This window comes from Eschscholzia californica, unplaced genomic scaffold, assembly GCF_041429995.1.
Source record: "Eschscholzia californica isolate CP2 unplaced genomic scaffold, dmEscCali1.0.p SCAF_3, whole genome shotgun sequence".
NCBI lineage: Eukaryota > Viridiplantae > Streptophyta > Magnoliopsida > Ranunculales > Papaveraceae > Eschscholzia > Eschscholzia californica.
Genome location: NW_028238420.1, coordinates 18,864,006 through 18,888,073, shown reverse-complemented (window position 1 = coordinate 18,888,073; position 24,068 = coordinate 18,864,006). Strand labels below are relative to the sequence as shown.

General features: G+C 37.9%; 2 protein-coding genes across 2 annotated transcripts; one reads left to right on the top strand and one right to left on the bottom strand.

Moving 5' to 3' along the window:
* Nucleotides 1-1,873: 1,873 nt before the first annotated feature.
* On the bottom strand, nucleotides 1,874-3,182 carry LOC147548860 (uncharacterized). Its single transcript, XM_086668136.1, has 2 exons — nucleotides 2,223-3,182; nucleotides 1,874-1,911 (listed from the first exon to the last, which is right to left on the bottom strand). The coding sequence occupies exons 1-2, from the start codon at nucleotides 3,073-3,075 to the stop codon at nucleotides 1,874-1,876; spliced, it is 891 nt and encodes a 296-aa protein (XP_086524262.1). The 5' UTR covers nucleotides 3,076-3,182.
* Nucleotides 3,183-8,869: 5,687 nt separating this feature from the next.
* On the top strand, nucleotides 8,870-22,387 carry LOC147548859 (uncharacterized). Its single transcript, XM_086668135.1, has 3 exons — nucleotides 8,870-9,546; nucleotides 9,590-9,664; nucleotides 22,296-22,387. Exons 1-3 carry the CDS (start codon nucleotides 8,880-8,882, stop codon nucleotides 22,385-22,387), a joined length of 834 nt encoding a protein of 277 aa, XP_086524261.1. The 5' UTR covers nucleotides 8,870-8,879.
* Nucleotides 22,388-24,068: the final 1,681 nt, after the last annotated feature.

The following is a 24,068-nucleotide window of genomic DNA, read 5'->3' as shown; positions in this document are numbered from 1 at the left end:
ATACAATGACTTTTTCAATCTACACACCTTCTGGTTATGTGTCTTTGGTTTACTGCATCCTGGTGGAAGATCCATGTATACTTCTTCTAACAGTTCTCCATGCAAAAAAGCATTCTTCACATCAAATTGTTTAAGTGGCCAATCGAAATTTGCTGCCAATGATAACAAGACACGAATTGTGTTGATTTTTGCAACTGGAGCAAATGTCTCTGTGTAATCGACTCCGTAAGTTTGAGTGTAGCCTTTTGCCACTGGTCTCGCTTTGTAACGTTCAATTGTACCATTATCTTTGTACTTCACTAAATAAATCCATCGACATCCTACTGGATTTTTGTCAACTGGACGATCAACTAGCTCCCAAGTATCATTCTTTTATAAGGATTTCATCTCCTCATTCATAGCCGCTTTCCATTTTGGATCAGATAAGGCTTCCTGCACATTGTTAGGAATATATACAGTAGATAATTGATTTACAAATGACTTTTTTAATTCTGACACACGATGATTTGACACATACTGACTCATAGGATATTTGATTTTACTAGACAATTCAGGTTCATATGTCGGTTTAGGAATACCTCTAGTTTGACGCGGTGGTAATATTTTCCTAGATAGTTCAGATGGTGCTTCAGGATCATCCTCGACAAGCGATTGGTTTGGTGTATCACGAATCTTTGGTGCGGTGTCTTCAATTGGAGACAAATCTATAATATCGTCAACGATTTCATTGACACTTTCTTTCACTACTGACTCATCTGGTATTGTTTCTTCAGGAATTAAATTTACTTCAATATTAGATCCAAGATTGTTCTCTTCTATATGATTTTCTATTTCTTCAAAATCAAGAGTCAGAACTTCTTGTTTGCTTTTCTCCCCCTGAAGTTCAGACTCGGATGAAAAATACATGAAGTTTTCATGAAAGATAACATCCAATGTAACAAACATTCATTTAGTTGGAGGATAATAACATCTATAACCTTTTTGATTTGCAGCCTACCCTACAAATACACACCTTAATGCCCTTGGAGTTAGTTTTGTACGTTGGTGCTCATGAAGATGAACAAATGCTACACAACCAAAGATACGAGGAGGTAAATTTGAAACTGTCGGAGAAGTTATAACATCTGTTAGAGCTTGAAAGGGAGTCTTAAACTCAATAGTACTAGAAGGTACTCTATTAATTAAATAGGTTGCAGCAAGAAGTGCTTCTCCCCAATAAGATAATGGCATATGTGCTTCGATTAACATAGCCCTGATGACTTCTAATAAGTGAGGATTCTTCCTTTCAGCGACTCCATTTTGTTGAGAGGTATTTGGACAAGTGGTTTGATGCACAATACCAAGGGATTTCAAATAGGTTTGAAGTTCATGATCTATATACTCTCCACTGTTGTCACTACGAAGTATCTGGACTTTTGAATTGTACTGAGTGCTAAACAATTTATGAAACTTTTGAAATAATACTTTTACTTCACTTTTAGGTTTCATCAAACACACCCAAGTCATCCTTGTACAATCGTCAATAAATGTAACAAACCACCGTGACCCACCTAAAGTAGGAACCTTAGATGGACCCCAAACATCAGAATGTAAGATCATAAAAGGAATTGGACTTTTATTTAATTTTAACAGAAACGATGTACGATGACTTTTTGCAAGTGCACAAACATCAAATTGAAAACTTGAAACATCACTATTAATAAATAACGACGGAAATAATTTTTTAAGGTATCCAAAAGAAGCATGTCCTAAACGTCGATGCCATAACCATATTTCAGCTTTACTTTTATCTTCAAAATTGTTCACTGTTAATGCCTGGCGCAATTTACTAGAGCTTTCTGATACTAAGTCCAAGTAATACAGCTTTTTTCGCCTAACACCATAACCAATCGTCTGTCTTGTCTAGATGTCCTTAAATACACAAAATTCAGGCCAAAAAATCACAACACAAAATAAAGCAGTAGTTATTTGAGACACTGATAATAAATTATGATCTAAAGATGGGACAACCAAAACAGAGTCTAAATTCAGGGTGTCAGTAAGAGATATAGGTCCTTCCTCTACAACAGAGGCTGAAGTGCCATTGGCAGTAGAGACACATGTATGTAAGGATTGATTAATGGTCGAAATCTGTCTTGAATCAAAAGTCATATGATCTGTAGCTCCAGAATCAATTATCCAAGTATTATTCGAAACATGTGTAGAAATATTTGAAACCTTACCTACGTTACCTGTAGTGGCTAACATTGCTGAAGCTTGCTCAATAGTTGGATTTTCTATCTCCGTCTCAACAAGTGCAGCTACAGGGGTCTTCTTCGAGTTTTTCTTTCGATTATGATCCCACCATTCTGGATAGCCTACTAGTTCATAACAATGACTTTTGGGATGACCAATTTTGTTGCAGTCGGTACACTTATAAGTTGATTTGTCGAATTGACCAATAGCTTTAACAAGATTTGGTTTTGTTTTCTTGCGAGTCATCATTGCGGAAGCATCAGTTGTTTCAGATTCTCCGTTCATCGTTGTGTGTCGAACAAGCTCCCGACGGACCATAGCATAACACTCTTCCAAATCAAGAATTGGATCTTTTCTCAAAATTTCACCACGAATTTGTTCAAATTCAGCATCTAACCCGGCAAGAAAAATATGCACACGTTGTCGTTGAACTGATTTACGATAAGATACAATATCCTTTTCGTTTTCCATGATCACTTTATCACGGTGATCTAATTTACAAAAAATCTCAACCAGTTCACCATAATTTACAGAGAGTATCTTCCCATTCTGTTTGGCAGAAAAAGCTCTTTGATTCAATGAGATTACTTGCAACTCATCAGATCCATCACAAAAAGCTTTAGATAAAGCTTTCCAAATATCACGAGCTGTAGGTAAACGAATGTATCTCTTCATAATTTCTGGAGTTATAGACATCAACAACCATCTCTTGACTTTTTGATTTTCTGCGTACCACTTCTCATATTTAATGTCATCTTCAGTAGGTGGTAATGCATTACCACGAATAAACGAAAGCTTTTCTTTTTCAGCAATATGCATCTCCATGATTTGAGACCACATATCATAATTTTTTTCGTTCAATATAATTCCTGAATTAAAGGATCCCTCTGCCTAAAAAATTGTACCAATTGTCTGATCTATCTTTTCCATTATATTAATTATAAGGAAGAGATTATATCAAGAAAAAAAAACTGTATCTCTGAGAAGATGAAGATAAATCTTGTTGATAGGAATTCAGGAAAAGAAGAAAAAAAAATAACTAAGATCGTTGGCTCTAATACCAAGTTGAAATTGATCAAAGAGATTATTTTATTCCTTGATGGTTTACAAAAGAAATACAAGTCTCTATTTATAGAGTTGGACTAGTTTAGTAGTTTTTAATTTTACAATATATTTATTAGCTTCTAATATATTTAGTAGTTTCTAATATTTGGTACTTCCTAATAATCGCTACTTCCTAATATCTCAATATAGAAAGAATATTATATGGGATAACTCATACTATGGAAATATATTTCAACGGGTCTTTTGTGTTCACTGTCAATTAGTTTTGAACTGGATGACTACAAACTTAACATGTTATCAGAGTTAAGTTCGCGCGTGATAGGTTAAAAAATCACATGTGCTCTACGTCATCCGGAAAAAAATAAATGTTAAGTTCGAAGAATCTAAGTCCTCTCTGGACATTCTCAATTGATTTTGAGTTGGATGACTTCAAACTTAAAATGTAATCAGTATCAATAAATTTTAGTTTAAGAAGTTTGGAATTCATATTTTTAACCACACCAAGAGGATGTATATATTAGTTACCCAAGTAAAGGATTTTGTTATGCATTTATTAGTTGTCCAATCAAAGGATTTGTTTCTAATTGACCTACTTAGTGAGTGGTAACTACTAAACTTTTAGGACAATTAACAAATAGTTCCTTTTGGTCTCTCAAGAGGACGTAATTATAGAGTCAACAGAGGTATCATTGGATCATGGAACCAAAAGAATGGTAGAGAGAGAAAGTAATTAATACAATCCACCTTGTCACCCACAACAATGAGAGACAAGAAACTTAATTAAGTAAAGGGAAAATGATTTTATAAGCATTTGTTGTCACCCAATTAGGGTTTTAAGTAGGACCAAGCATTGAAATCTTATAAGATTGGGGGGCAATTGGATCACACTTTGTTCTTGGTACAGGATCCACCCAGTTAGGATGTTGTTGTGATAAGATCATAACAACTAGATCTTTCTCCCTATATAGTTTTTTTTAAGTTACTCTTGGATTCTGACTTTGGATCTTGTTCTAGTCCACATTTTAGTTGACTCGAGTCAACTGGATTGGTCAATTGGGACAAAAGTGACCATAACAAGGGAACAGAATGGGGAAACACTAATTAACCAAGTTGTGTTTAATTTCAATTTATTCACAAGTCAAATACTTCAACACATTGTTTGCTGTATTTAAATCTCATATAGTTTATGTATAATTTTAATTGTTTTGTACGGTTTTATATTTGAAATGTGAGTTGTAAGTTAAAAAGAGAGTTTGTATTTAATACTTGGGTCATTTCAGCCCCCACTTTATAATCAACTTTCTATTTGGACTTGTGTTTTCGTAAATTAAAAAGAGGGGTTATTCTATGAGCTCGAGCTCATACCGCAAGGCATGAGCTCGAGCTTGTGGGTCGTTTATGAGCTCGAGCTTGTGGGCCGTTGAATTAGGATCATGTCCCGGAATCAAAGCTACATTCCTTTTCAATGGTGGCCAATACGTGGACAACCGTTTTTCTTATATGGACAACTATCTTATGTGGACAACCAAAATAATTAATTATTTTATATGGACACCAGTTTATGTATAAGGGGACAACTCTCTATTATTTTCACTCAAGTCCTCTTAGAATTAGATGTATTATTTTAACACCTCCCTCTTTTCCCATATACCCTAAGTAAGTTTGGTCTTCTTCTACTACTTCATCTTCATCATCAACCCAAAATTCTAGAGAGAGAATTTTTTTGGAGAAGATTATGACATCAAACAAAGGGAAGGGAATTGTTGAAGGATATTCCTAACCAGAAATATCAGATCTAAAAACCCGTTAAACTTTTAAAACTTAGAAATCAAAAATTTCAAAACCCTAGATTTTTTTTACAAACAAGTAGAGTTGCTCGTGCTTCGTGGAAAATCGACAAAACACGAGAGCTCTTAATTTCTGAGTTTTTGTAAAAAAAAAAATCTGACTTGCCAATTTCGTAGATTTCCTACGAAAATTTGGCAAGACAGAAAGAAACTTGCCACGAAAATCTAGCATATTTTCGTAGATTTCCCACGAAATTCTGGGAATTTCTTCTTCACTTCAATTTTTTGCCTTGAAATCGTTTTGTGTTCTTTCAAACTACCCAAACGAAAATACAAAATAAAATTAAAAAAGTTAGAGTTTTACCTCATCAATGTAGGGTTTGATCAAAACCCATCTAGGGTTTGAGTAGAAACTATAGTTCACTAAAAAACAAAGAGAAGTGGTAGAAACTATAGTTTATAAAAAATAAGGGAAGTGGAGATTGGTGAGTTTAATCTTCTTCATTCATCTAGGGTTTGATAAAAAACAAAAGGAAGTGGTAGAAATTATAGTTTACTTTTAGTAGCTGTACAAAAATAAGAGTAAGACTAAGAAGAAGGAAGAAGAAGAAGATGATGAAGAAGAAGACAACTTAGGTTTCCAATTTTGAACTATTATTTTGTTAATGGTCCACAAGTTAGTAACTGTTAGTATTTAAGACTTTATGGAGTTGTCCCCTTATTAAATCAAAGTCAACTAAGTCAAGCATAATTGACTCGCACCGGGCCCGAAAATAGTTGTCCATATAAAAAAACAGTTGTCCACGTATTGGCCACCTTTTCAATTATAGGGGTAGATAAACCAATAGGAAATGAGTCATCAATATACATTAAACTACAAAATTGCCATTGCCCAATTTTAAACACAAACAAATTAGTTCTTCAATTGATCCGTGCTGATGAGACATGGAAATGTCCCATCTGAGTCTCTTAATTTAGACGAGTTAGTCTCTCTAGAGCAGTTACTCTCACGAATTACTCTCTTTTATGTTCAGGTACCTTTTTTTACAGAGTTACGCGTGCAAAACGGATAAAGTCGGAAAGAATACAGACTAGGGGCATTTTGGTCATTTGTTGATTCTGAATTCTTGGTCAAGATTAGTGTTCGGATGGAAAGTAGAGTCCAAGACGAGCCCGTAGGCGAAAACGGAAGTCAAATCGGAGTCCGGATCAATAAAATATTCAAGGTCAAAGTCCGAGTCAAATCAGTTGACTAAAAGTCAACATATACTATCAGGGACACATGGCACGCTACAGGGAGGTGAATCTGACGGCTTGTATTATTTCGGGCTATCCTCGGTTACTGAAGGGTGTACTCCTGGTTATTCAGTGGGGGAGGGGTGTAATCCCATGCACCCGAGCTCATCACCGCACCTAAACAGGTCGGATTGCAACAGGAAACCGGGAGTATCATGGAGATCGGATTAGCTGGCTGAAGATATTTTTTTAGATGTGAAAGTTATCTTATAACCAAATGAAGAAACAGAGAGCTGAGAAAAGGGTTTTTTAGAATCAAAACAGAAAGAGAGAGAGAGAGACCCGGGAGAGAGATAGAGAGAGAAACCAATTAAATCGAGAGATTCGAGTGAATTCGAATCAAAACCGAAACAAGAGATATTGGCTGCGGCAACAAAAGTCTATAAAAGAGAAGAGAAACAGAGAGCTGATTATGACGGTTTTTTGGAGGAATTTTAAAGAAAGAACAGAGAGAGAGAGAAAGAAAACCGAGAGCTTCATTAGTTTTAGTTTCTTTTTAATTTTTGATTTTTCTTTGTTAATCTTGGATTCTTAGTGAGAAAGAGAGAGAGATTACAGAGAAAGAGAGAAAGTTAGAGAGAGAGAGACAGAGAGTTATTGTAGAGAGAGAGAGAGAAACAGATTCTCGGTTTTTAAGAAATTAATTTGATTTTTCGTGATTTTTTTATTTTTCTTGTTAATTTATACTTCTTAGTGAGAGAGAGGGAGATTACAGAGAAAGAGAGAGAGAGATTACAGAAAGATTGAAAAAGAAACAGAAAGAAAGTACTTTCAAGAAGACGAGAAAACGATTTTCTCTCAGAGAATTCATTTCCGGGAAGACGAGAAAATCGTTTTCCCAGAGGGTGCGTTTGGCAGAATCTCGGAAAATCAGAAGGAAATCACTTCCTTAGGCTCTGTTTGGTGGGAAAATCACAGAAAAGTAAGTTTCTTTTTTCTTTTTCTTATACTAAATCAAATGTTTATCGTTTTTAGCATGAGTAGCTGAATCTTTTATATCTAGGGTTTTAGATGAAGTCAGAATAATTATTTTCTCGATAATTTACTAAAGTTTTTACCATTTTAACGATAAAATCTTCCGGGTTTTAGACCGTTCATGGACTAAAACCTGAGTTATATAAAGAACTCTCTAATTAGATCAAAATTAAATTGTCGTTAGAATTATTAGGAAGACGGATTCGAAAACCCTAGGTTCCCTTTTTCTGAATACCGACTTATTTCTTTATTTATTTTTCAGTTTTATATTTTATTTTTACTTTACCACCATCAAACCAATTTTAGATCTCAATAGTTTTAAAGTTAGAATTTAGTTTAACTTAGTCTCTAAGGAACGAACCGGTCTTACCGGAACTATTACTTGACGCCCGGATACTTGCGGGTGGAGACCTTTTAGGGTAACCTTTTAGGCCCATCAAGTTTTTGGCGCCGCTGCCGGGGACTTAGTTTAAATTTAATCTAATTTTATTTCTATTTTTGGTAAGTTTATATTTTTAGACACTTTTACTTGCTTTTTTCCGTTTTTGGTGTAGAAAAACACTAAGGAGCAAAGGAGAAGGCGCAACAAGGAGAGGAGCTCAAGAAGAAGAATTTACATTTTTTGTTATTTTTATTTTTTTTGGTGAGAGAGAGACTTTCTTTTTATTTTTGGTTTTAAAGTTTTGACCCTAAATTGGAGGGCTTAATTAAATTGTAACCGAAAATCAAAACGATGCCTCGGGTCGGAACATTCGCGGGTCATCTACAAAGGTCCATCGCCCGTCTTGAACGGGAGGTAAATTTCTTGAACACCCACGAATCTCCTGTCAGTGGGTTTTTGGTGTGAATTTGTGTGCTTAATTGCTGTGACCGAACTGTTTAGTGTAATCATTCTAGTAAGGGCACTAACCCAGTTACAAGATAAGAAACGGATTTCATCACCGTTCTCTTGCCCACATAGGTAACAACATTCACGAACCCAAACCTCACTTAAAAAGCTAAAATATTATTTAGACATCAGCCCCTAAGGTATCGAGCTCATAAGACCCTTCAAAAACAACTCGGGAAATTGACTTTTATCTAGGCATTCTCAGAGGAAAGTTTGTAAACAATTCTTGTCAAAAAGGCCGCCTCGAGAAGAGGAAACGTTTGCCGAAGGAAGACGGCTGTCACAACGTTCATCGTTGGTTGTCTTCCTGGAGAATTGTCTACCGACTACTCTGATCGAGTAACCTTTATAAACAGTCAAAGTTCAAGTGTTGTGGCGAAGTAGGAGCTGTCTAGATTTTTAGGGTGAATCTGACAAACCTGTCTATTGTCTAGATTTTGTTTAGGTTGCTTGGTGGAGTCAGACTGATTGTGTTTGCTTTCCTATAGGTTCCTCGTAGTGATTCTTTGGTTCGAATATCCTTGGTCGTTGGGCTCTAGTTTATGCCCAATAGATATCGTGATAAGAGAGGTCGTTTCATCAGTAGAGAAGCACATTTAAGTAATCTTTTAGCGATCTCTTTGAGTGACACTATGGGTGAGAATCTAAACCAAGCCAGGGATGGAAATCAGCCTATGACACTCAGGGATTACATGAATCCCACTAGAACGTGTCAACCGTCATGCATACAGTTACCCCAATGCACGACTCAATTCGAGTTGAAACCGAGCACTATTCAAATGCTCCCTGTTTTCCGTGGGGTTGAGAACGAGAATCCCTATTACCATGTTAGGGATTTCGAAGAAATCTGTGGGACTATGAATTTCCCCAATATGCCTGACGAAATATTGAGACTTAGGTTGTTCCCTTTCTCACTGAAGGAGAAAGCAAAATCTTGGTTGTATGCCTTACAACCCCATTCCATTACTACATGGGAAGAATTTAGCAGTGCATTCCTTCTGAAATTCTTCCCGAAACACAAAACTACCTCTTTAAGGCAAAGTCTTAACAGTTTTGTGCAGCAAGAAGGAGAATCTCTCTATAAATATCTTGAGAGATTTAAAGAATTCTTACTACAGTGTCCACACCATGGTTTTGAAAAAATCAGATTAGTCCAGATTCTCTATGATGGACTAGATTACCCAACTACATCCATGGTAGAATCATTCTGTAGTGGCGGGTTCATCAGTAAAACCGCCGATGAGTGTATGGCATTTCTAGAAGAGTTGGCTGAGAAATCCCAGCAATGGGAAACTTCTAGCTAGAGGACCTCCTACTAGGGCTAATCCTACTCCGAATAAAGCTGGCATCTATAGAGTTGATGAGTCAGATCTTAAACTCGCCGCCATGACGAGAAGAATAGAAGCCCTAGAACTTGGTCAGCCTAAAGCATTCAGGGAGGATCCCCCTCAAGTCATGAGTGTTGGAAATGAATCCATCTCTTATCCGTGCTCGGTCTGTGGAGACCCATCTCATACTGGAAATAAGTGTACCCTATTTTTTGTTCCTGACGAGAAAGAGCATGCTAATGCTCTTTATCTCAACTCTAGGCAAGATAACCGTCAGAAATATGATCCTTATTCGAACACTTATAATCCGGGTTGGAGAAATCACCCCAATTTTTCTTGGTCAAAGGGTCAGGATCAGGGTCAGATTAGTAGTTCAATGAACCCTCCTGGGTTTAATGCTCCTAGGAATCCTTATGCTCAAAACCAGGGTCAATCTAGTACCCAGTATCTGAAGGAGTTGAAGGAGATGTCCTTCGACCAAGGTGACAATGCGAACAAATTGTCGGATAGGACAATTGATGTGGAAGATCATCAAGTCCGATTGATTTAGGGATCGTAGAGTTGTAGCTAGAGACCAACTACGATCGTCGAATTACGAAGTAATTCGCGGCTAACTTCGATCGGATCCTACAACGGGTTACACATAAGAGTGACAAATTGATCTAGGATATGACTAGTGGGAGTGAGATATAATCATGGGAGTGTCCCATAAACATATCTCATAGGCCTAAAAAGGAATTAGGCAAAGATAGTACAAAAAGGCCAAAAACAGGGTTTTGGGCCTAGACCGGTTCGGGTACTTCTAGGACTCGGATTGGGCTGAATTTTGAAGGGTTAGTTGCTGATATAATAAACATTATATCTGCCAATTTTCGTGGTGTTTGGGCACCTCCTCCTTAGGGAATTGAGAAAATACCAATAGTTGCTATTTTCGACTATTTCCCTAAATCTTATTCTAAAGGGTGTTTTAGGAAACCTAAAAGGAGGTGGATTCTTATTAGGGTTCTATATAAACACTCTTAGGGCAGAGAATAAGGTGTGAAATTTCTCTCTAAGCTTTCTTACTCTACCACATCAAGTAGAGAGGAGAAAGTGAGCTAATTCCCATTACTATCAATCTAGTCAAAGAAGAAGGTGTTCTTCTTTTCAACCACCATTGGTGTGCTAGCTATACAACAAGGTGGGAGATCAAATTGATTGCTCGTGTCCCAAGTAGAGGAGCTACACTTGAAGCTCTTGGTCTTCTTCAATCAATTCAACTAGTTCGAGGGAAAAGCGATTAAGGTAATCTACTATCTCCATTAGATTAATTACTAGTTTTGCATGTGATCCTGGGAATACTAGTGTAGACATTAGATGTCATATTTCCGCTATAAACACTAGTAGAAGGGTGTAAATCCTTACAGTGGCGTCAGAGCCTCTTGCTATTAACTAGTTTTTGCTAAGAATCGAACTAATTCATATGCTTGATAGTTTGAAAATTGAGTTTATAAAAGTATTTTAAAAGGTGTTTTAAAAAGGTATTTTTAACTCATAATTTGATAGGATTCAATAAATTTTCAAATTGAGAATCACATTGATAATTAAAAGTGTTTTAAAAGTCTCAATTTGATTGAATTTCAAACTAATCCATGCTTGATTAAATTGATAGTTATGTTTAAAAAGATTTTAAAACATAAAATTTGATTAATTTTGAATTGGATTCAAAGATTTTCAAAATTGATTTCAAAATTGTTCTTTGAAAAATTTCAAAAACCTAGATTTTGATCCAAAATTGGTTTGATTAAGAGTTGTTTTTAAGTTTTGGAAACTTTTGAAAAACAAAATTTTGGAATTTTAGAATTTTAGAAGTGTTCTAAAAAGAGTAGTTTTGACTTTAGGAAGCTCTCAAAACAAATTTGAAAAATTTAAAAGTTTCTAAAAGTTTTAAAATTTTTTTAGAAGTGTTCTAAAAGGAATTTCAAAAATTTAAGAAAAGTTTTAAAATGTGAAAATAGCAACTTAGAGTTGCATAAGAAAAAAAAAAAAAAAAAAAAATTTCTTTTTGGAAACTAGGGTTTTGAAAAACCCTAGTGTCCGGCCAGGAAGCTTCCTGGCCGGACCAGAAGCTCCTGGATGCGTCCTCTGGACGCGTCCAGAGCAGCTGCTGAGACGCGTCTTGAAGACGCGACCAGCAGCTGCGACAGAAGCTTCTGGACGCGTCTTTAAGACGCGTCCAGAGCAGCTACTAAGGACGCGTCTTGAAGACGCGACCAGCAGCTGCGAAGGAGCTTCCTGGACGCGTCTAGGACGCGTCCAGAGCACTCGATCAGACGCGTCTTGGAGACGCGTCTGGGAGGTTCTGGGTGTCTCGGACTAGTCCGAGACACCTAGTGCTGGTCCGGTCCAGTACCAGACACGTCTAGGACGCGTCTGGTACATGGACTAGCGTCCTGGCTCCGGCCAGGACGAGACCAGGCCTTGATAGGCCTCGGTCAGGACATGCCGGCCCTATGGGCCGTGCTATGTCCGGACCTTGTCCGAGCCCTTTTTGGGCTTGGGCCGGGACTTGTCTAGGACTTGTCCCGGGCTTTTTCGAGGCTTTTCGGACCACGAAAAGGGACCATCATTCGAGTGGGAGTTTTTGCCAAAAAATTTTCCGATTCCAACCAAATAATTCCAAAATCAATCCGGGCCATCCAAGAGCCCAAAACGGATTTCTCTTTAAATTGAGTTATGAAATCATTAAGAATCGAACCAATATTTTTTCCGAAATTGACCCGGGCTTTCTCGAGCCCAAAACGGAGTTTTTCTAAAAGATGATTTTAATCATAAAACATAAAACCGGAAAGCACCATTAGTTGAATTCTTCGAATTTAGACTTAAGGTCCGCAATGTGACATGTGATGTCAACAAAAGTATCTCCCAAGATAATCATGCATATATAATTCTTAGCCTTGATATATTATATGATTGCATGTGATGTGAATGCGGGAAACTAGTATGGCCATAGATTTATTTCTTTATTCTTGTTTTAAGCACGGATGGGTGCATGCTTTGTAATTAATTTTAATTTCAAGTTTATACGATCTGCGAATCGTTAGAGTCTTGTAATTAGAGTTTAGGGTCTATGAGTCCATTGAAGAAACTCGAGGATGAAATCCAAAGGCGAGTGGGAGAAATCAATGGAGGTTCAAAGATGGCGATCTAAGACGAACCAAAAGGCGAAACAAGAAGAAAACCAAGGGTGATTAGATCTTCTAGGTTAGGGGCCATACTAGGATCCATGTCTGCTTGATTTACTTTCTCGCGCGCATTTACTTACTTATTTACGCTTTATGTCGTGGATGTTAGTTAGGCTAAATAGTTCACTATAACAAACGCCAGACTAGCGTAAAAGTCCCCAAAAGTAATCTTGAGTAATCGCCTATCCAGATTAAGACACTCGTTGCGCCCTTGTTCGAGGAAGGTGGGTCGGCCTTCGCAGAGTACCTCCTCTACCTTGGGACAATGCGGGTAGGTCTATAGAAGAGGCCTACACGTCTAAATGGTTCTACTCAACGAGATCAGCAAGAGAGTCTTGGATACTCGAGGCAAAAGGATAGATTAGTCATTCATTAATCTATCAACCAAGAGTCATAAGGTATGATCAGTGAAGTAGTTCGCTCACCCGGAACGACGGAGTCAAAGGGTAGGGCCTTCGTCCGCTTTACTTCGAAGAACTGGGGTCTTGGAATCACTTATTCAATCGGGGACGATTTTATATTGAATAATGTGGGAAAACTAATGTTTTTCAAAAACGATAACGAGTTTTAAAACTTTGCCATTTCTTTTATGTAGTTCAAAGATGACAAAAGATATTTTCAACTTCCGCTCACTTCTCGACAAGGAGAAGCTGAATGAGCACAACTTCCTTGACTGGGAAAGGAACCTAGGAATAATTCTCAGGATGGAAGGAAAGCAACATGTACTAGAAACTCCAATTCCTTTATTGGATGATAATTCGACTAAAGAAGAGATAGATGAAAAAAGGAGTGTGCGGAAAAAGGCAGAGCCCGTAACTTGCTTAATGCTAGCAACCATGGAACCGACTCTGCAAGAGCAGTTCATAGACATGGATGCTTACTCCATGATGCGACAACTTCGGGAAATGTTCCAGAAACAGTCGAGATTGGAGAGGTTTGAAACCTCTAAAGCAATTATGGACATGCGCCTTGAAAAGGGAAAACCAGTTGGGCCTCATGTTCGCCAAATGATCAGGCTCATAGGCAAGCTGGCTAAACTAGGTTTCCCTTATAGCCAACAAACGGCTACCGACACTATCCTTCACTCCCTCCATAGTGGTTTTAATCAGTTTAAGATGAACTACAACATGAATGGATGGGATAAAACGTTGGAGGAACTTCATTCTATGCTTCTAACAGCCGAAAAGGACGTCGCTATAGTGGAGACTAAGAAGGACGTTCTTATGGTACAAAAGGACAAAGGGTTTAAGAAAGGTGGAAAACAGAAGAAGAAAACCGCGTCAAAAGGTAAAAGCAAACGAATTGCCAAACCTAAAGACAAAGGTCCTCCTCCTGACACCAAATGTTTCTACTGTGATGGCAAGGGCCACTGGAAAAGAAACTGCCCTAAGTTCTTGGAGGACAAAAAGAATGGAACAGTAGCTTCCAATTCAGGTATAAACAGTTAACTTATCAAATACTGTAAAATTCCCAAATTATGGTATGTAATACCTAAAATTGCCCTTTCATTGTGAATGTACAGGCGCAGCTGGGAACTGAGTATTTGGCTAAGGAAGACAAGATCCAAGAGGGAGCAGAAGCCTCGACTGCTAAGGATGCTGAAAGGGATCGAAGTCTACTTTAGGCACTATTCTAGATTAATCGTTTTTCTAGTTTTTCAACATCATCTCTGTACTAAGTATTATGGAGAATCAATAAAGAATTTTATTTCTAAATTGAGATGTTAATAAGTGTTAAGTTTAACAAACTATACCAAAAGATTCTAAACTTGGTCAAAAACCTATAAGATAGGTTCATCCCAATCGAAAGGGATGAGGACAACAAGTCCACTATAACCAAAACATGAATCAAACTGACAAGAAAGAAAGCCTTGAGTCAAAAACAGAGATTGATCTTCAAACGTACTTCTAACCTATCCATATTTGGAGTGTCCAAAAGGATTAAGATGAAGAACACGAATCAAACTCTATCCTCCAAAATCCATTTAGTCTAGACATAGCTTCTCACAAAACTACCAAAATTCCGTCTAACAGCTAAGCTTGTAAAAGCATTACAAAACTAGCTAATATCTGACGCAATTTCTTTTAAAAGAAATTTGGGCTTCTTCCATAACTAATCAAGAGAACAAAGTGTTTGTTGCTCATGATAGTATTCTTCTAATAATTAGCACACCTAGTAGTCTGGGAGAAAACACTAATTATTAAAAGAATAAGTGGGAGAAAAGTACAAGTCGATTTAATTCGATCATGAGAAAAATCATGGAGGGTCATGAAGAACAATCATGAAACTTGTACAAGTCGATTAAATTCGACCAAGAGCAACAAACTGCGGCTCCTCGGAAAAGGAAAGGTTAAAGACATGATCTAATAAACCCACCGCACAAAAGCGAATGTCATTCGCCGGAGAACTCTCAAAACAAGTGAAAGTGTCTCTAAAGGAATATCTCAAAGTAGTTGAGAAAATTCCAAATTGTTGTTCAAAAGCCCTAAAAGGTCAAATCTCAAAGACACAGAAAATAAAGGTTATTTCTGAAGAGATAAAAGACCTGCGCAGAAACGGAAACTGACTCTAGATTTTGGCTAGAAGCCAAAATCATCGTGGAATCCATATCTCGTGAAGACATGAAGCTTGATAATTTAAGTCAACAAAAGACCTAAATTGGTTTTCCAAAATAGAAAACTGAGAAGGATGGAAACATTCGTGTTTCCCGAAACGAGACAAGAAGAATAAAGATTCTTCCAATCAAGTTATGTCCACAAGCATGCTTCAGAAATCTATCGACGGATTAAAAGCACGCTAGAGTTAGAATCTTCGATTCAAAAGGCAATCAGAGAAATTTAATTCCTGGAGAATGAAGAAAATCTTGAATCACGAGTTTCAAGAAGGTAAGTGGGAGTAAACAAACCTTCCGGGTCCGTATGCAGAGTACATACAAAAGATTGAGTACGACATAAGGTGTTGTATAACAGTAACGAACTGACTTAATAAAGGACCACATACAAAAGGATAAAATGCCATTTTGGGCATCTGAAGATCTATAAGCATAGATCAAAAGGATGATAGGATTAGAGAGACTCAGTACGCTGAGATGCTTGAGATCCGAAACAGAAAATCTAAGACTCGGAAAGTCTAAAAGAATTTCAACCCAAAGACTCATGACAGAGGGCGTTGCAAAACTCGGAGTCTAAAAGACACCGATGAGCTAGCACGCATGAGAGAGACATTTATGTTCGAAAACATAAAGTCAATCATGTTGGACATGATTAGCATTTAAACATCCGAATTCGGATTGGAAAACCGAAACACTACTTAGTACATCCTAGAAGGCTAAAGGATGAAGTAGTACAAAGTTGAACATGTCATCGTAGCAAACTTCCAGACATGGAAGGAAAGTAGGCTAAAAGTGTTTTAAGCCGGGAACTGTTACAAATACTACACAAAGAATTAAAGGCCTTAACTCTAGTAAAGATTACTAGATATTATCAAGGTTGAAGATAGTAATCTTCAAATTAATTGATAATAAGCAAAGTTTAAAACCGACTACCACGGTAGTCAAACTAAACTGTCACCTTAGACATAGTATGAGATTCATACACAGTCTAAGGCATGAGGTATAATTTTAAACCTCGACAAGTAAAACTGAGTGGGTAAAAGGAGTTTTACGGAAGAGGCTCAGATTTACAACTCTCGTTATCAGAAATAATAAGAATTATTTCACCAGTCGTCTAAACTTGGTTTAGTGTTTAAACGACAGTCCATCGATAATAAAACGTTCCGAATAGGTTTGTCAGATACGTGATCTGATGAATGAAACCATATTAAGTGAACTTGGAATAATTATTATCAAAATCCCTGGTCCAGGTCATTGCATGGACAACAATGACTCACGAAGACTAGCACGGGAGTCGATGGGATAGCGCAGTTTCATGGGCTATATGAATAGTATATTCTATTCGACTACGTGGGTGTGTAAAAGGTTTATACACTGGATAACCCTCAAATGAGAAGTACATCACTCGTGATGAACGTCAATACTTCTCATAAAGACAATTGGAGAGATTCCTCAAAACATGAGTGCTCCACTCATCTTATGTAAGGAATGCCCGACTTTGGTTCCGTTAAACGCCGCGCCGTAAAAGGAGGTTATAAAGACGGATACTGGGAAGGACAGGATAGACATGAAGTTAAGCGGGAGCGCAAGAATGGATTGTGTCACCCTAATCACATTAGGTACAAAGTGTCTCAAGGCCACTTGATGAGTAGCAACTGAAAATGTGTGGCCGCGCCTAAACGGATTAAAGTTAATCGTTTGTCTTTTACAGTTGTACTCGGATATCAAGAAAGTCTGAATGACGTGACGTATCAGATGGGATACTAAATTGACACGGGAATCGAGGCATTGCACTTGTTCTAAGTCCAAGTGGGAGTCTGAAGGAGTTGAAGGAGATGTCCTTCGACCAAGGTGACAATGCGAACAAATTGTCGGATAGGACAATTGATGTGGAAGATCATCAAGTCCGATTGATTTAGGGATCGTAGAGTTGTAGCTAGAGACCAACTACGATCGTCGAATTACGAAGTAATTCGCGGCTAACTTCGATCGGATCCTACAACGGGTTACACATAAGAGTGACAAATTGATCTAGGATATGACTAGTGGGAGTGAGATATAATCATGGGAGTGTCCCATAAACATATCTCATAGGCCTAAAAAGGAATTAGGCAAAGATAGTACAAAAAGGCCAAAAACAGGGTTTTGGGCCTAGACCGGTTCGGGTACTTCTAGGACTCGGATTGGGCTGAATTTTGGAGGGTTAGTTTCTGATATAATAAACATTATATCTGACAATTTTCGTCGTGTTTGGGAACCTCCTCCTTAGGGAATTGAGAAAATACCAATAGTTGCTATTTTCGACTATTTCCCTAAATCTTATTCTAAAGGGTGTTTTAGGAAACCTAAAAGGAGGTGGATTCTTATTAGGGTTCTATATAAACACTCTTAGGGCAGAGAATAAGGTGTGGAATTTCTCTCTAAGCTTTCTTACTCTACCACATCAAGTAGAGAGGAGAAAGTGAGCTAATTCCCATTACTATCAATCTAGTCAAAGAAGAAGGTGTTCTTCTTTTCAACCACCATTGGTGTGCTAGCTATACAACAAGGTGGGAGATCAAATTGATTGCTCGTGTCCCAAGTAGAGGAGCTACACTTGAAGCTCTTGGTCTTCTTCAATCAATTCAACTAGTTCGAGGGAAAAGCGATTAAGGTAATCTACTATCTCCATTAGATTAATTACTAGTTTTGCATGTGATCCTAGGAATACTAGTGTAGACATTAGATGTCATATTTCCGCTATAAACACTAGTAGAAGGGTGTAAATCCTTACAGTATCCTTCTCAGAACAAGGAGTCTTTAGAGGAAACCATGAAGCAGCTAGCTAAGGCCCAAATGGAGTTTGCACAACAGACCAATCAGACTATATCTAGTCTAAGAACCGAGGTAGGTCAACTTACAGAAGCCCTTAGGCAGAGGGAACAGGGTATATTTCCTAGTCAACCAGAGCCAAATCCGAAGGGTAAAATGTCTATGGACCAGGCCAATGCAGTTACCACCCTTAGAAGTGGTAGGGCAATCGACAATAAGGTAGGAGTTCCCGAAGATAGTGAACAAAACTCTGAACCACCAACTTTACCAACTAGTACCCCTAGTAAAGAGCCTGTGAAGGCTCCTGAGTCTGAAAACCTACCCATTGTGCCTGAGCCATATGTTCCTAGAGCCCCTTATCCTCAGCGTCTGGTAGAACCTAAGAAGAAGTCTCAGTTTGAGGAGATAATGGAAATGTTCAAACAGGTTAGTTTTAACATTCCATTATTAGATGCCATTAAACAGATCCCATCTTACGCTAAGTTCCTTAAAGACATATGTACTAGAAAGCGTAAGATGAACGTGCATAAGAAAGTCTTCTTGACTAATCAAGTGAGTTCTATTATCCAACAAACCCTTCCATCTAAGTACAATGACCCAGGAAGTCCAACATTACCATGCACCATAGGAGAACATGAGATCGAACGAGCATTATTAGATCTAGGTGCTAGTGTTAACCTTCTTCCTTACTCGGTGTACTTACAGTTAGGTTTAGGAGAAATAAAACCCACTCCTGTAGTTCTCCAGTTGGCAGATCGGTCTATTAGACGACCACGTGGAATAGTGGAAGATGTTTTAATAAAAGTTGGTGAATTCATCTTTCCTGTAGATTTCATCATCTTGGATACCGACCCTGTTCGTGATACCCAAAGTCAGATTCCAGTCATTTTAGGACGACCATTCTTAGCTACATCTGATACTGTCATATATTGTAGGAGTGGACTCTTAAAATTGTCTTTTGGAAAGATGACTGTAGAGATGAACATCTATAAAGCTGGACTTTTTCCAGATGATGTTGAGGATTTTACCGAGTTGAATCTGATAGATATGTTCGTTCAAGATTCTTTACCTGAAACTTTATCTGAGGATCCCTTAGAAACACTGTTGGCTCATTTTGGCTTAGACTTTGATGAGGAGGGAAGTATCAATGAGGTAAATGCTTTGTTGGATTCTACCCCATTACTGGATACTGATAAGTGGAAAGCGAAAGTTGAACCCCTCATTTTGTCAGAGCCAATTGACTCGCCAACTTTAGAGACAAATCAACTATCATCAACCAATGAGTCCAGTGGTCCATCTATCCCAGAGTTGTCTACATCCACAGACAAACCACCTTCCTTAGAATTGAAACCCTTGCCTGACAATTTAAAGTATTCATTTCTAGGCCCATCTGAAACTCTACCTGTCATTATTGCTTCTGAGTTAGAAAAAGAACAGGAGAGTAGACTGTTAGATGTCCTTAGAAACCACAAAGAGGCCTTAGGGTGGTCAATATCAGATTTAAAGGGTATAAGTCCTTCTGTTTGCATGCACCATATCTACCTAGAGGAGGATGCTAAACCGTCAAGGGAAATGCAACGTAGACTTAACCCTCACATGAAGGAGGTAGTTAGAGCTGAAGTCCTGAAATTATTAGGTGCGGGTATCATATACCCTATTTCAGATAGTACTTGGGTCAGTCCTGTTCAAACTGTACCCAAGAAATCAGGCATTACTGTAGTCAAGAACGAAGCAAATGAGTTAATATCCACCAGGATGACCACTGGGTGGCGTGTTTGTGTTGACTACAGGAAATTGAACACGGTCACGAGGAAAGACCATTTTCCTCTTCCTTTCATTGATCAGATGTTAGAGAGACTAGCTGGGCATAGCTACTACAGTTTCTTAGATGGCTATTCTGGCTATAATCAGATTCCTATAGCCCCTGAAGATTAAGAGAAAACCACATTTACCTGTCCATTTGGAACTTATGCTTATCGTCGGATGCCTTTTGGGTTGTGTAATGCACCCGCCACTTTTCAAAGATGTATGATGAGCATATTTTCAGATATGGTAGAGAGGTTTCTCGAGGTCTTTATGGATGATTTTTCAGTCTTTGGCTCATCATTCGATCAGTGTCTGCATCACCTAACACTCGTGTTGGTTCGATGCAAAGAGAAGAACTTAGTTCTCAATTGGGAGAAATGTCACTTTATGGTTCGCTCAGGAATAGTCTTAGGGCATGTCATTTCTGAAAAGGGCATTGAAGTAGATAAAGCAAAAGTTGAGTTGATAAAGAGCCTCCCAATCCCTAAAACGGTCAAAGATATTCGATCGTTCTTAGGACATGCTGGATTTTATCGGCGGTTCATCAAAGATTTCAGCAAGATATCTAGACCTCTTTGTAATCTTTTGGCAAAAGAGAACAAATTTGTCTTTGATGGTTCTTGCTTAGAAGCCTTTGAAAAACTTAAACTTATGCTTACTTCTGCCCCTATTGTTCAACCTCCCTACTGGAGTACTCCATTTGAGATCATGTGTGATGCATCTGATTATGCCATTGGAGTCGTGTTAGGTCAGCGTGAGAATAAACTTCTTCACATTATATACTATGCCAGTAAGACGTTGAATGATGCACAGCTAAACTACTCTACCACTGAAAAAGAGTTATTAGCTGTAGTGTATGCCTTAGAGAAGTTCAGATCATATCTCGTTGGGTCTAAGGTCATTATATTCTCTGATCATGCTGCATTAAAATACCTCCTTTCTAAAAAGGATGCAAAACCTAGGCTGATTAGATGGATACTGCTGCTACAGGAATTTGACATAGAAATTCGGGACAAAAAGAGTTCCAAAAATTTAGTAGCAGATCACTTGTCTAGACTTATAGTCGAGTCTGTCAAAGACAAGTTACCCATGAGAGAGAGCTTTCCTGATGAGCAAACTCTTTAGTGTCTCCCGATTACCTTGGTTTGCTGATATAGTAAACTATCTTGCTACTAGTCAAATACCCAAACACTGGACCAAGCAAGATCGTGATAAATTTTTAGCTGAGGTGAAACGGTTCTTCTGGGACGACCCATACTTATTTAAGTATTGTCCCGACCAGATCATTAGGAGATGTGTTCCTGATGAGGAACAATTGAAAATCATTTCCTTTTGTCATGATCATGCATGTGGAGGGCATTTTAGTAGTAAAAAGACGGCTGCCAAAATTCTACAATGTGGTTTTTACTGGCCGTCTATATTTAAGGATACCCATGCATATTGTTTGGCATGTGAACGATGCCAAAAGTTGGGAAGCATTTCACGTAGGAACATGATGCCCCTTAATCCTATTTTGGTAGTTGAGGTCTTCGATGTGTGGGGCATCGATTTCATGGGTCCCTTCCCAAATTCATTTGGAAATCTGTACATCCTAGTGATAGTTGACTATGTGTCTAAGTGGATAGAGGCGGTTGCTTGCAAAACGAATGATCACAAAGTTGTGATCACTTTCTTGAAGGAAAACATACTTTCACGTTTTGGTACACCGCGGGCAATTATTAGTGATGGGGGCACACACTTTTGTAATAGGCAGTTTGAGCTTTTGATGAATAAATATGGTATTACCCATAAAGTGTCTACCCCATATCATCCACAGACTAGTGGTCAAGTCGAGGTGTCGAATAGGGAGATTAAACGCATTCTGGAGAAAACGGTTAACATCAATAGGAAGGATTGGTCTTTACGACTAACCGATGCACTTTGGGCTTACCGTACAGCGTTTAAGACCCCTATTGGAATGTCTCCATATAGACTAGTGTATGGCAGAGCATGCCACTTACCCGTTGAGTTAGAGCATAGAGCATATTGGGCTATCAAGCAATTGAATTTTTCGCTTGACAAGGCGGGTAGAGAGAGAAAGTTGCAACTCAGTGAGTTGGAGGAGTTGAGAAATGATGCATATGAGAGTGCTAGGTTATATAAACATAAGATGAAAATGTTGCATGATAAAATTGTTTTAAGAAAAACATTTTCACCGGGTCAGAAAGTTTTATTATATAACACACGTTTGCATTTATTTCCTGGTAAACTCCGTTTCTAGATGGACAGTGCCTTTCACGGTCAAGTTCGTGTATCCTTATGGTGCGGTTGACATTGAAGACAGAAATGGTAGTGTGTCCAAAGTGAATGCACCAAATTAGTTCTTCAATTGATGCGTGCTGATGAGACATGGAAATGTCCCATCTGAGTCTCTTAATTTAGAAGAGTTAGTCTCTCTAGAGCAGTTACTCTCACGAATTACTCTCTTTTATGTTCAGGTACCTTTTTTACAGAGTTACGCGTGCAAAACGGATAAAGTCGAAAAGAATACAGACTAGGAGCATTTTGGTCATTTGTTGATTCTGACTTCTTGGTCAAGATTAGTGTTTGGATGGAAAGTAGAGTCCAAGACGAGCCCGTAGGCGAAAACGGAAGTCAAATCGGAGTCCGGATCAATAAAATATTCAAGGTCAAAGTCCGAGTCAAATCAGTTGACTAAAAGTCAACATATACTATCAGGGACACATGGCACGCTACAGGGAGGTGAATCTGACGGCTTGTATTATTTCGGGCTATCCTCGGTTACTGAAGGGTGTACTCCTGGTTATCCAGTGGGGGAGGGGTGTAATCCCATGCACCCGAGCTCATCACCGCACCTAAACAGGTCGGATTGCAACAGGAAACCGGGAGTATCATGGAGATCGGATTAGCTGGCCGAAGATATTTGTTTAGATGTGAAAGTTATCTTATAACCGAATGAAGAAACAGAGAGCTGAGAAAAGGGTTTTTTAGAATCAAAACAGAAAGAGAGAGAGAGACCCGGGAGAGAGATAGAGAGAGAAACCAATTAAATCGAGAGATTCGAGTGAATTCGAATCAAAACCGAAACAAGAGATATTGGCTGCGGCAACAAAAGTCTATAAAAGAGAAGAGAAACAGAGAGCTGATTACGACGGTTTTTTGGAGGAGTTTTAAAGAAAGAACAGAGAGAGAGAGAGAGAAAACCGAAAGCTTCATTAGTTTTAGTTTCTTTTAAATTTTTTATTTTTCTTTGTTAATCTTAGCTTCTTAGTGAGAAAGAGAGAGAGATTACAGAGAAAGAGAGAAAGTTAGAGAGATAGGGACAGAGAGTTATTGTAGAGAGAGAGAGAGAGAGAAACAGATTCTCGGTTTTTAAGAAATTAATTTGATTTTTCGTGATTTTTTTATTTCTCTTGTTAATTTATACTTCTTAGTGAGAGAGAGGGAGATTACAGAGAAAGAGAGAGAGAGATTACAGAAAGATTGAAAAAGAAACAGAAAGAAAGTACTTTCAAGAAGACGAGAAAACGATTTTCTCTCAGAGAATTCATTTCCGGGAAGACGAGAAAATCGTTTTCCCAGAGGGTGCGTTTGGCAGAATCTCGGAAAATCAGAAGGAAATCACTTCCTTAGGCTCTGTTTGGTGGGAAAATCACAGAAAAGTAAGTTTCTTTTTTCTTTTTCTTATACTAAATCAAATGTTTATCGTTTCTAGCATGAGTAGCTAAATCTTTTATATCTAGGGTTTTAGATGAAGTCAGAATAATTATTTTCTCGATAATTTATTAAAGTTTTTACCATTTTAACGATAAAATCTTCCGGATTTTTAGACCGTTCATGGACTAAAACCTGAGTTATATAAAGAACTCTCTAATTAGATCAAAATTAAATTGTCGTTAGAATTATTAGGAAGACGGATTCGAAAACCCTAGGTTCCCTTTTTCTGAATACCGACTTATTTCTTTATTTATTTTCAGTTTTATATTTTATTTTTACTTTACCACCATCAAACCAATTTTAGATCTCAATAGTTTTAAAGTT

Coding starts and splice junctions, on each gene's coding strand:
- LOC147548860 (XM_086668136.1), bottom strand. CDS start 3,075: ATGTGGTCTCAAATCATGGAGATGCATATTGCTGAAAAAGAAAAGCTT. Junction 1,912..2,222: donor AGCCACTACAGGTAACGTAG/GTAAGGTTTCAA, acceptor TGTGTATTTAAG/GACATCTAGACAAGACAGAC.
- LOC147548859 (XM_086668135.1), top strand. CDS start 8,880: ATGGGTGAGAATCTAAACCAAGCCAGGGATGGAAATCAGCCTATGACA. Junction 9,547..9,589: donor CCAGCAATGGGAAACTTCTA/GCTAGAGGACCT, acceptor CTCCGAATAAAG/CTGGCATCTATAGAGTTGAT. Junction 9,665..22,295: donor AATAGAAGCCCTAGAACTTG/GTCAGCCTAAAG, acceptor CTAGATGGACAG/TGCCTTTCACGGTCAAGTTC.